Source organism: Nerophis ophidion, linkage group LG18 (genome assembly GCF_033978795.1).
Source record: "Nerophis ophidion isolate RoL-2023_Sa linkage group LG18, RoL_Noph_v1.0, whole genome shotgun sequence".
NCBI lineage: Eukaryota > Metazoa > Chordata > Actinopteri > Syngnathiformes > Syngnathidae > Nerophis > Nerophis ophidion.
In genome coordinates, this window is record NC_084628.1 from 41,770,518 (window position 1) to 41,784,485 (window position 13,968).

The window sequence follows — 13,968 nt, forward strand, 5'->3', positions numbered from 1 at the left end:
AAACTTTATTTTTTTTTGTAAATATTAGCTCATTTGGAATTTGATGCCTGCAACATGCTTCAAAAAAGCTGGCACAAGTGGCAAAAAAGACACAAAGCTGAGGAATGCTCATCAAACACTTATTTGTAACATCCAACAGGTAAACAGGCTAATTACGAACAGGTGGGTGCCAGGATTAGGTATAAAAGCAGCTTCCATGAAATGCTCAGTCATTCACAAACAAAGATGGGGCAAGGGTCACTACTTTGTCAACAAATGCGTGAGCAAATTGTCCAACCATTTAGGAACAACACTTCTCAACAAGCTATTGCAAGGAATTTAGGGAACATCTAAGCTCTGTAATATAATCAAGAGATTCAGAGAATCCGGAGTATTATTTAATGCCCGCAACCTTGGACCCTCGTGCAGTACCACATCAAAAAGTGATATCAGTGTGTAAAGGATATCCCCACATGGGCTCAGGAACACTTCAGAAAACCATTGTCAGTAACTAGGCAGACCAGTCAGCGATCCTGTTCTGTCTCCCTGTAATGTTTGTCTGATCTTGAATGGGATTGTGCTAAAAATTGTAATTTTCCTGAAGGAACTCTCCTGACGGAATAAATAAAGTACTATCTGTCTATCTAAAATTTGTCACTACCTCTGTAGGTGCAAGTTAAAACACTACTATGCAAAGCAAAAGCCATTCATCAACAACACCCAGAAACGCCGCCGACTTTGCTGGTTCCGAGCTCATCTTAGATGGACTGATGCAAAGTGGAAAAGTGTTCTGTGGTTTGACGATCCACATTTCAAACTGTTTTTGGAAACTGTGGATGTCGTGTCGTCCGGAACAAAGTGGAAATAAACCATCCCGATTGTTATAGGCGCAAAGTTGAAAAGCCAGCATGTGTGATGGTTATGGGGGTGTAATAGTGCCCCAGGCATGGGTAACTTACACATCTGTGAAGGCACCATTAATGCGGAAAGGTCCATACAGGTTTTGGAGCAACATATGTTGCCATCCAAGCAACGTTATCATGGACGCCCCTGCTTATTTCAGCAGGACAATGCCAAGCCACGTATTTAAGTTGAAAAGAATTTCCAAATCATTGTATCCTGTTTTTATGTACGAATTACGCAACCTGCCAACTTCACTGCTTTTGGGTTTTGTACCTGTGAGTACGAGTGTAATCTAATCTTTTGGAGACACAAGTCAATTAGCCGCAGCTGTACAGGTTGAAACATGGAAGTATTTACACAGGTTCTTGGTTTCTTGTATAGATTTAACCTAACCTATCGGAGAAATCATTGAGTGCGATCTTTGATTTTCTTCTGCTGCTGCTGTGCACTTAGGGTTGCTTCATCCGGTGTTTTCTCGGCTTCGTTTTTGCTTTCACTTTTGTCTCAAGGCGGGTCGCACAAGGTTATTTTTCCTTCTTCGGCAGGAAAAACTCACAACCCAGTGGAATGTCAATGTGAATGACTATGAGAAACCTTGGAGAGGACCGCAGATGTGGGTAACCCCCCTTTCTAGGGGAGACCGGATGCAATGGACGTCGAGTGGGTCTAGCATAATATTGTGAAAGTCCAGTCCATGGTGGATCTAACATAATAATGAGAGTCCAGTCCATAGTGGTTCTAACATTACAGTGAGGGTCCAGTCCATAGTGGATCTAACATAATAGTGTGAGAGTCCAGGTAATAGGGGATCTAACATTATAGTGAGGGTCCAGTCCATAGTGGATCTAACATAATAGTGAGAGAGTCCAGGTCATAGTGGATCTAACATTATAGTGAGGGACCAGTCCATAGTGGATTCAACATAATAGTGTGAGAGTCCAGTCCATAGTGGATCTAACATAATAGTGTGAGGGACCAGTCCATAGTGGATTCAACATAATAGTGTGAGAGTCCAGTCCATAGTGGATCTAACATAATAGTGTGAGTGTCCAGTGCATAGCGGATCTAACATAATACTGTGTGAGTCCAGTCCATAGTGGATCTAACATAATAGTGAGAGTCCAGTCCATAGTGGATCTAACATAATAGTGTGAGGGACCAGTCCATAGTGGATTCAACATAATAGTGTGAGTCCAGTCCATAGTGGATCTAACATAATAGTGAGAGTCCAGTCCATAGTGGGGCCAGGAGGAGACCATCCCGAGTGGAGATGGGTGAGCAGCGCAGAGATGTCCCCAACCGATGCACAGGCGAGCGGTCCACCCAGGGTCCCGACTCTGGACAGCCAGCACTTCATCCATGGCCACCGCACCTGTGCCCCCTCCCCCCTCCACAAGGGAAAGGGGGGCAGAGGAGTAAAGAAACAGCAGATCAACTGGTCTAAAATGGGGGTCCAATTAAAGGCTTTTTTTTCCCGATGGATCGTCTTAAGCTTTAGTCCTGCGTTGTGTGCATTTCGCTGGTTCTTCTCCATGACGAGGGTGAGTCCATCACGCCCTAAATGGCTGACTGTCCTTGACCCGTTCGACAATTACATTGGTCGGATGCGGCGAGGCAAAATTTATTAACGCCGTGTGAAGCTCGTGAACCCGTAAAAAATGTGTACGCGCAGAAAGTTTAGAGTTCCAAGTGTGGGGAATAAAGTATTAGCTGACAGTCCAGAAGATGGAGTGGTCAAATGTGTGTTTTTTGGGGAAATCAACCTACAAATGGACTATGACACAGAAGCGCTTCCCGGTCATTGATCATTCCATATTGCTTATATTTCCCTCCAGTTCATCTTCTGGGGGACGCTGGCCATGATGGTGTACTGCTACACGTTCATCAGCAAGAAGGTTTATGAGTCCTACAAAGCATCGAAAAGCAGCTCTCAAGCAGCCAGTCGCAGAACCAACGGGAAAGTCTTCGTGGTGGTGGTTGTGTTCTTCATCAGCTTTGCTCCCTACCACTTTGTACGCGTACCCTACACTCTGACCCAGACCCGCAACATGTTGACCTGCTGGGAGAAGAATGCACTGTACATCGCCAAAGAGACCACGCTGTGGATGTCGGCTTTTAACGTGTGTCTGGTTCCGCTCATTTACGTGTTCCTGTGTAAGGTTTTTAGGCGAAGACTCACAGCTGCAATCAGCCGTCGGCAGAAGCAATCCCACATCGTCCCGTCCACGCAGCTGGAGATGACAAACACCGGCACGTCTGTATAACACTCTCATCCAACACCGTTGATAAAAGCTAAAACTATCTGTTACCGTGTTAGGAAATGCTTGGTAAATATATCATACTTGTAAGGTGATGCTGAAGAAAGCTGTCCACTTCTGATAAAACTGAAGTTTTGGCAGCATCCTTAAGCTTGTGATTATATCTCCTCTAAGGATGCCGTTTCCTCTCACAAATTGAGTCCACCCCTTTTTATTTAGCAACCATTTCAATGGGGTATTTGTAAAAGGGCTGTTTCAACTGCTGGGAAAACTGCTACTTTGGCAGTATGGCCAGGGCATTTACAAGCTTGGGATTATATCTCCACTATGGATACCGTTTACTGTCACAAAAGTGAGTCCACTCCTTATTATTTAGCAACCATTTCAATGGGCATTGATGCACATTAACAGTGTACAAAACGGGTTATTTTCTGAAATCAATAAACCTGCTTCAGCAACTAAAACATCTTATGTGGTGCTGTCAAAATTAAAATTGTAAAAAATATATATGTATTCGAACTCAAAATTTGTTGGACCCAATCGTTGCCGTATAAGCCAGTGGTGCCGCTCGTAGTCGGTTGTTTCGAGTGGAGGTGGCAGGCATTTCCCCATTTCATCACCAGAGCTGCTCAGCTAGCTTCCGGGGGTGGCCGAGGTCGTCGTCTCACAAGATGTAGTTTCTCTGTGAATATCCTTCTTGAAAATGGCCTTGCAAATATGTTATCTGCCACCTAATCAACGTTTTGTTCTCCTTTGTGGGTTAAAAAGGTGAGTATCAGTGATTTCTCTGCTAGCCCAGTATGTCTACGGCGCAACACTTCCTGCTTCAGCGATTTGCAACTTGTGATAGGATACTCACTTTGGAAAGACGAGTATCCAATCAGTCTCGTTAACGTCAGGCTACCTAGATGGACTACTGTCAACTTGTGATCTGATTGGTACACAAGTGAGTATCCAGTCTCGTTAACGTCAGGCTACCTAGACTACTGTCAACAACTTGTGATCTGATTGGTACACAAGTGAGTATCCAATCAGTCTCGTTAATGTCAGGCTACCTAGACTACAGTCAACAACTTGTGATCTGATTGGTACACAAGTGAGTATCCAATCAGTCTCGTTAACGTCCGGCTACCTAGATGGACTACTGTCAACTTGTGATCTGATTGGTACACAAGTGAGTATCCATCAGTCTCGTTAACGTCAGGCTACTTAGACTACTACCAACAATTTGTGATCTGATTGGTACACAAGTGAGTATCCAAACAGTCTCGTTAACGTCAGGCTACCCAGACTACTGTCAACAACTTGTGATCTGATTGGTACACAACTGAGTATTCAATCCGTCTCGTTAACGTCAGGCTACCTAGACTACTGTCAACAACTTGTGATCTGATTGGTACACAAGTGAGTATCCAATCAGTCTCGTTAACGTCAGGCTACTTAGACTACTGCCAACAACTTGTGATCTGATTGGTACACAAGTGAGTATCCAAACAGTCTCGTTAGCGTCAGGCTACCCAGACTACTGTCAACAACTTGTGATCTGATTGGTATACAAGTGAGTATCCAAACAGTCTCGTTAGCGTCAGGCTACCCAGACTACTGTCAACAACTTGTGATCTGATTGGTACACAAGTGAGTATCCAAACAGTCTCGTTAGCGTCAGGCTACCCAGACTACTGTCAACAACTTGTGATCTGATTGGTAGACAAGTGAGTATCCAAACAGTCTCGTTAACGTCAGGCTACCCAGACTACTGTCAACAACTTGTGATCTGATTGGTACATAAGTGAGTATCCAATCAGTCTCGTTAACATCAGGCTACCTAGACTACTGTCAACAACTTGTAATCTGATTGGTACACAAGTGAGTATCCAAACAGTCTCGTTAACGTCAGGCTACCTAGACTACTGTCAACTTGTGATCTGATTGGTACACAAGTGAGTATCCAATCAGTCTCGTTAACGTCAGGCTACGTAGACGACTGTCAACAAATTGTGATCTGATTGGTACACAAGTGAGTATCCAATCAGTCTCGTTAACGTCAGGCTACGTAGACGACTGTCAACAAATTGTGATCTGATTGGTATTCGCAATGTATCAACTGTATGTGTTCTGTTGGTTTACCCTGTTAATTCTGAAGGCTAAGGCTAAATTAATTGAGCCAGCTGACTTCTGATTTGGATAAAAGCTCAAATGTAAAAACAAACAACCCATGAAGAGAATATGATGAATAAACTTTTATATATCTATGGAAAGTAAATTCAAAATGAATTTAACTGACGGCCCACCACTGCAGTATAGTAAAGGCTGAACTCGCATTTGCGAGATACTGTACATGGCCAACACAGGACATTACATCATTGCACAACAATGACTGCGCTTTCCTGCTACGACACGAACACGATGTCTTTGACAAGTCACTGGACACGTTTGGTAAGTGTAGTGGTCTACATCTTGTTCGCTACTCTCAATGAAAATGCACTTTCCCAATGTTTAGTCAGCACTTACTACCTACTGACCATTTTGTCCACTAGCGACGCTGAGATCATTATTTATGCGTTTGTTACGTCTCGTCACGATTACTGTAACCTATTATTTTCAGGTCTCCCTATGTCTAGCATTAAAAGATTATAGTTGGTACAAAATGTGGGTGCTAGACTTTAGACAAGAACAAGGAAGTTTGATCAGATTACGACTATACTAGCTCACCTGCACTGGCTTCCTGTGCACTTAAGATGTGACTTTAAGGTTTTACTACTTACGTATAAAATATTACACGGTCTAGCTCCAGCCTATCTCGCCGATTGTATTGTACCATACAGTATGTCCCGGCAAGAAATCTGCCTTCAAAGAACTCCAGCTTATTAGTGATTCCCAGAGCCCAAAAAAGTCTGCGGGCTATAGAGCGTTTTCTATTCGGTCTCCAGCACTCTAGAATGCCCGGGAGGGCATTCTAGAGTGCTACCTAGATGCTACCTCAGTAGAAGCATTTAAGTCCCATCATTTGTATACTCTAGCCTTGTTAGCCTTACCATGAATTGATTAACGTGGACCCCGACTTAAACAAGTCGAAAAACTTATTCGGGTGATACCCAGAATAAGTACTGAACTGTGCAATCTACTAATAAAAGTTTCAATCAATCAAATAGACGCCCTTTTTAGATCAGTTGATCTGCCGTTTCCTTTCTGCTCTGCCCCCCTCTCCCTTGTGGAAGGGGGGGGGCAAGGGTCTGGTGGCCATGGATGAAGTGCTGGCTGTCCAGAGTCGGGACCCGGGGTGGACCGCTCGCCTGTTGGGGACATCTCTGCGCTGCTGACCTGTCTCCACTCGGGATGGTCTTTTGCTGGCCCCACTATGGACTGGACTCTCACTATTATGGTAGATCAACTATGGACTGGACTCTCACTATTATGTTAGACCCACTATGGACTGGATTCTCTCACTATTATGTTAGATCCACTATGGACTGGACTCACACTATTATGATAGATGCACTATGGACTGGACTCTTAACTATTATTTTAGATCCACTATGGACTGGACTCACTATTATGTTAGATCCACTATGGACTGGACTTTCACATTATGTTAGACCCACTTTTGTGGACGGGGCGGGCAAGGGTCGGGTGGCCATGGATGAAGTGCTGGCTGTCCAGAGTCGGGACCCGGGGTGGACCGCTCGCCTGTTGGGGACATCTCTGCGCTGCTGACCCCTCTCCACTCGGGATGGTCTTTTGCTGGCCCCACTATGGACTGGACTCTCACTATTATGTTAGATCCACTATGGACTGGACTCTAACTATTATGTTAGATCCACTATGGACTGGACTCTCACTATTATGGTAGATCCACTATGGACTGGACTCTTGCTGTTATGTTAGATCCACTATGGACTGGACTTTCACATTATGCTAGACCCACTTTTTAGGCCCTTTGAAACACTTGTGATTTTGGGCTACATAAATAAACATTCATCATTTGTAGGTCCTTTGAGACACGTGTGATTAGGGCTATATAAATAAACATTCATTCATTCATCACTTATGAACACACGCACTGAAGACAACGCAGGTAAACAATAGATTGTTGCTCTAATGTAAATGAGTTGTGAATAAAGAACAACTTAAAGTAGGAGACTGCATGGTTATAATTTACTTGACTTACATTGGTTACTGGGCAGCACAGTTGGAGAGGGGGTTAGTGCGTCTGCCTCACAATACAACGGTCCTGGGTTAGATCTTGCGCTGGGGATTTTTCTGTATGGACTGGCTTCCTCCCACCTCCAAAGACATGCACCTGGAGATAGGTTGATTGGCAACACTACATGGTCCCTAGTGTGTGAATGTCTGTCTATCTGGGATGAGGTAGCGACTTGTCCAGGGTGTACCCCGCCTTCCGCCCGATTGTAGCTGAGATAGGCTCCAGCACCCCCCGCGATCCCGAAGGGTATAATGGGTAGAAAATACATGGATGGATACAATGGTTACTGACTCATTCATTATGCTTGCCCCTGCTACTTTTAAATGACCAATACTTTGTTTCCATTGTAAAATTAACAACACAAAGCTTGCTAAATTAGTATGAATTGCATAGTTGGTCATTTCAGTCTGAATAAGCATTAAATGTTCACATTGCTGACCCATGATTGCTGCGCTAGGTCCATTACTAACCACATTGTGAAGTATGCGGACGACACAACATCCGGGCCCCATCTGTGACAACAACGACATGGACTACATGGAGGAAGTGAAATATTTGATTGACTGGTGCAGACCCAACAACCTGGTCCTGAACGTCGACAAAACCAAGGAGATCATAGTTGACTTCAGAAGGCACTGGTCTAGCCACGCTCCGTCCTTCATCAACGTCACAGCAGTGGAGATGGTAAGCAGCACCAAGTTCCTGGGGGTGCAGATAACTGACGATATGACCTGGTCTCTACACATCGGAAGTCTTGTAAAAAGAGCCCCATTCTCAGCACATTCTAAGGAGGCACTATAGAGGGCCTACTGACCAACTGTATCCCTGAACTGGAGCCTGCAGTGCCTCAGACTGGAAGTCTCTGCAGAGAGTGGTGAGGACAGCGGAAATGATCATTGTGGACGCCTTTCCCTGTCGCCGCTCAGGTTCCACTGACCACCCAGGAAGGACATCGCTTTTAGCAGGGTTGACTTATTTTTTAATATCAGATGTATTTTCCGCCTTCGTCGCTCCCACTGCTTGCGCTCCGTGTCTCGCTCCTCGTCTCTCGCGTCTTGCTTCCGGGCCGCGTCTCCGCCTCTCGTGTCTTTTCCTCTCTTGCTGCTTGGTCGCTGTTGCCGGCTCTCCGACTCCTCCTTTGATCTCTCCTCCTTTTCCCCTTCATACATCATCAGGCGAAATGTTAATCGTTTCCCGGTGTGTGATCCACGCACCTGAATTAGATTGCGGCGGCGTCGCTCCGCTGCATTCTCCGCCTCCTTGCCGCCATCTTGGGCAGGGCTGCAGCGTGCCCTGCCCCGCCGTCAAATGCGCTTCCCCACAATCATCAACAACCTGCGAACTGTTGCAAGTAGATCAAGACCTGTTTCTTAAGCAGTCTCCGTCCGCTTGTTCAGTGCAGACCAGGTTTCGGGTGATTTTATTGACACTTGACAAAAAGAACCGTACTACCAGGGAAAACCCCTACCAGAACTTACGGCGCCGTTCTCTTTAATCCTTGCAGCACTACACATGAACAATTTTCTGGACATTTACAAACTAGTTCCAGGGATTAATGCTACCTCTCACCGGATTTACAATCTTGCCTGCATGCAGATATGATTAATGCAATAATGAATGATGATCTTCCCCCATCTTGTGCTGTATGGGCTCTACTGCAGAGGCTGATATTTGGTCAGGAAATTAATGAGCTATTCACCTCCGTCTGCAGCCAGAAGAAAGGCCGTTTGTCACCCTCCGATTAAATTGTCTGACAACTCCACTGGTGAATTATGAGAAATTCAAAATGGCATTCATGGAAATGAAATCAACTCCATTAGATACTGTTGCCTGACACCAGTCGGGGGTCAGGAAGGAGTCAGAGAGGTAAAGAACCGGTAAAGTGCCTGACAGATTCATGTTCCTGGACGCTAGTGAAACAAGCATGTGTCTGCATACTTGAGCCATGTTTTATGGCAAAACACAAACAAAATCGGGACTGTTTAATACATCCATCCATCCATCTTCTTCCGCTTATATAAGGTGGGGTCGCGGGGGCAGCAGCCTAAGCAGGGAAGCCCAGACTTTCCTCTCCCCAGCTCTTCCCGGGGGATCCCGAGGCGTTCCCAGGCCAGCCGGGACACATAGTCTTCCCAACGTGTCCTGGGTCTTCCCTGTGGCCTCCTACCGTGTTTAATACATTTTTAGGCAAAATCATGCTTTTTTACAGGGGAATATACCTTGGAATAAAATATACATATAATTGCAGTGGTTAGGCCTTCTCTGCTGGCCTAACGTAACCACAAATCATGATCATAATTAAAGATAGAAGTCATTTTTAATTTACTTTCCCTAAATATCTAAAAGTATTCATATTCTCTTCATGTCATTTTATGCTCCTTTCAGTGCTGTTATTTGTAGGTTAGAGTTTGTATCCAATCAGAATTCAGCTAGCTAATGTTGCCATGCTGTACCAAATCTGCCAGAGGCCTTCAGGATCAACAATGCGGGCGTCTGCGCACTGTAAGCGAACGGATACATACAGTTGATAGACAATTTCCATAGCCAACAGTATCATGTTAGACCCGCTCGACATCCATTGTTTTCGGTCCCCTAGAGGGGGGTTGCCCAAATATATGGGGTCCTCTCCAAGGTTCTCATAGTCACCATTGTCACTGGCGTCCCACTGGGTGTGAGTTCTCCTTGCCCTTATGTGGGTTCTTTCAAGGATGTCGTAGTCCTAGTAGACATTTGTGATTTAAGGCTATATAAATAAACATTGATTGATTGATGATTGTCACACACACTGGGTGTGGTGAAATTTGTCCTCTGCATTTTACCCATCCCCTTGTTCACCCCCTGTGAGGTGAGGGGAGCAGTGGGCAGCAGCAGTTCCATGCCCGGTAATCATTTTGGGTGATTCAACCCCCAAATCCAGCCCTTGATGCTGAGTGCCAAGCAGGGGGTCCTTCTAGCTGGCCCTGACATTTACGCGTCCTGTGATTGGATACTCACTCGAGGGTCCCAAGTGAGTATCCAATCACAAGTTGCGAAAACCGGAAGTGGCACCGGAGCCATACAAGCCTTAAAATGCCACAGAAAACTCCCGGGTACTCACAAAGGAGTGCAAAATGTATATATATTTGCACGGCCATTTTCAAGAAGGATATTTAAAGAGAAACTACATCTTGTGAGACGAGGTCGACCGACACGGAAGCTATCCCGGCAGTCAAATGGTTTGCCTGCGACTTTCACACATATCAACCAACTACCGGCACCCCTGGCTTATATGGTGTCGAATGGGCGCTACAAATTGTAAGCTCAAATATTTTATTTCTTTATTTTTTCATGTTTCATTTTTTTTTTAATACAATTATTTTAATTTTGACAGTACCACATTAGATACAGTATGTTTTAATTACTGAAGTGAGTTTATTGAATGTTGAATGAAAAATAGTAAGTTTTGTCCACTGTTGAGGGGTGTCAATGCAAAGTTGAGTGCAAGTGTGTTTCTGGACAGTATTTCTGCAACCGTGTCCATGTGGTGACATCAATTAGGGTATTTTGAGAGGTGAAGTCGGACTAAGTAGGACATCACAGAATGCCTACGTGAGAAACTGCCAGGTTCAAACATTGATGACAACTATTAAACAGACAAGAAGCAAGGAACCATGCAGAGACAGAGTTCAATTTAGCTCATGAGGAGAACGCATGGAGCTGCACACTTAGTCACAGTCGCTCTAAGGTTCATCTCCCGCGTCCCTCTATTTATTCAGGAGTTCCACAGTCAACATAACTGAGGCCGCCTCTAAAAGGAGTGGTCACATATATTATGCAAAGCAGGCCCAGGATGCACAATACGTGACGGAATGTGCTGAGACCTTGTGATTTTGCCTTGTCTCTGCTTCGTCTGCGTGTTGTCATCTTGTCTTCGTTGAGGTCCTTGAAGTCATTGGCTGTTAGCGGCCTTGTGATGTTGACTGTGGGACTTCTGAATATTTTCCTGTACGAATAGAACCACTGTACTAAGCTGCCACTGCATACAGATTATCTTCCATTTTGACATTAATAAGGGCAATATAGAGATAAAATGATGTAAATAAAAACGCTAAGACCATACCATTATCATATTTGGCACTAGGGAGTCAATATTTTTTCAAAAAATGCCTTGCTCCATCTCTGTCATAATGTATAGTACCATGTTTTCTTTAGGATAAGAAAGAATATACTTGTATTTATCCCAAAATGGGGAAATTGCATTGCTTACAGAAACAGCATTAAAACATAAAGAAAAAACAATTGTGTGATAAATACAAACCCCGTTTCCATATGAGTTGGGAAATTGTGTTAGAGGTAAATATAAACAGAATACAATGATTTGCAAATCCTTTTCAACCCATATTCAATTGAATTCACTCCAAAGTCATGTCCAACAATTGCGACAACGACTTTTTTACTGTCAACTGCGTTTCGTTTTTTTTTTTTTTTCTGCTGGTGGTGTGCCTCCGGATTTTTTTCAACGCAGTAAATGTGCCTTGGCAAAAAAAGGTTGAAAAACACTGTTATAGAGCAGTGGCGTCACCAGACAGATTTCACTGGGGCACGTGCCCCAGTGTTGATCAGCAGTGCCCAAGTAAAAATTTCCCCAATAAAAAAAACGCTTCAGAGTTTTAAGTCTACATAACATAGACAACGGCCCACATACTACTTAGTATGGTAATTGATTGCTACTGTATTCACTCCACGTAACAATGAGCACATGGCTAATTAATATGGTAATTTATTCACGTGTCTATCAAAAATTGAGTTGAGAGAGAGAGAGGGGATGCGAATCATTGCTGAGGTAGGTAACATTAGCCAACAACAATTTGTTAATAATATTATTTTGATTTCGATTTGACCAAACTGTAACTCCTAGATGGATATCAGAAAGTTATTCGCCCGCAGCAGGGAAGAAGCGAGGAATGAGAGATGTAAGTGAAGTCCTAGCTAGTTAGGCAACATCATTGTCTTAAGTTGATGCTAAGTTAGCTAACGTTCTTCCTTGTATGAAGACAAACATATTCATTTGCTGTATGAGCTGTCGGGGGGATTTCCAATAAACATGAAACATAATGTTGGTTATTGTCTGCTGGTTCTGCATCAATGATGATTTGGAGTAAGCATTTGTGAGTCAAATGCTTTATCTTCAGGAAGAAAACATTTTTCCACATCATCAAGTCGTGAGCCACATTTTTAAATCATTCAAGTTTATTTCACATAAAAATAGCACAGTAGACTTGTCCTGTTAATCGCTGTGACTTTGACTAAAATAATCTTGTTTTGTCACCAGAAAAATGGCTACAGCTGAAGCATCTGGTTTTGTTTCCAGAAAAAATAGTAACATTTCTGTATTTGTTTTCAGAAAGATGGCTGAAAATATCGGGTTTTGTTGCCCCATTTAGATTTAAAAAAAATATATTTCCATGTGTGTCCTGAGTCCTCCTTCAGCTTGTTAGTCGGTTTGTTTTTTGCTAAAATACTCACTAATAGTCACTAGAAAAATGTCTAAAAATATCTGGTTTTGTTGCCACAATTAGATTTTTTTCTCCCTAAACTTTTTTTTTTTTCATGCACACATCTGACTGCGACTCACTGAAAATGACACACAATCCACTTTTATGTCAGGAGCCAGCAGTTGGGAACCACTGGTCAACTGTATAACAGTTACTGTAATATTTCCATGTCTTTCCAGAGTGATTGACCACTTTGCAAAAATGAAAAGGAGACGTTACAGTTTACTTCACAGAAAATGATTCCCTGAACAGACACACAACAGTTGTTCATTTATTCTACGACTGTGGCTTTATTGTTTTGTGTATATTTTATAGTTTTGTGTGTCTGAAATAGGATTAGCCACATTGCCATAAATGGAAATAATTAAATAATATAAAAGAACCCAGAAATGTAGAGGTGCTTTATTTTTTGTTTTACTTTTGTAGATGTTAAATTTGCAGATAATTACTGCAATATATATTTCAAAAAGATTCATTGCTCTTCCTTTTTGCTTTTACCAGTAGCAGTTTAGAAGTCTGGAGTAAAAAAGTGCACAAGTAGGTCAAATGCATTAGTTAATTTCAGGTGGTTAATCAAAGATCCATACAACATCATCTGATATGATTTCATAGTTTAAAGCACTATTTATGTATTTTTTATGATAAATAAGTGCTAAAAATGTTTTTGCTTGCGCGCTTTGCACGCTCACATGAATTATTTGTGCCCCAGTATTAGGTCTAGTGATGCCTTGAGCTCTTATTTTGAAGGCGCAAAGAGCGGAAGTGGTGGCACGTTGCGGCGGAGCAGAGGTTTCGAAAATAAAATAAATAAAGTGGTCCTCGTGTTAAACTCGAGCGTCCGTGTTTGTTATTTTGTAGTTTTATACACTATAGGTGACATAAATAAACCCTCGGTTAAGTTACTCCATCTGTATATATATATTTTTTTACTTCTGTGTGAATTATAAATTTAGTTTTTTTGTAAAAAAAAACCCACCAATAATAATAATTAAAAAAAAAAAGACGAGTCATTTCCGAAATAAAACGTACACAACGCGTGCACGTCACGTGACACGCCGTGCGCGCTCACGTGATTGCTCTCCAGCCTCTT

The 13,968-nt window shown here is 43.0% G+C and overlaps 1 protein-coding gene across 2 annotated transcripts in view; it reads left to right on the top strand.

The window, feature by feature from the left end:
* p2ry13 (purinergic receptor P2Y13) overlaps window positions 1-3,604 on the top strand; it is a 30,202-nt gene extending 26,598 nt beyond the window's left edge. For both annotated transcript variants that reach the window (XM_061878135.1, XM_061878133.1), the window contains one exon: window positions 2,718-3,604. In XM_061878135.1, the coding sequence (XP_061734119.1) occupies window positions 2,718-3,146 (429 nt within the window). In that variant the 3' untranslated portion in view covers window positions 3,147-3,604. The remainder of the gene's footprint in view (window positions 1-2,717) is intronic.
* Window positions 3,605-13,968: the final 10,364 nt, after the last annotated feature.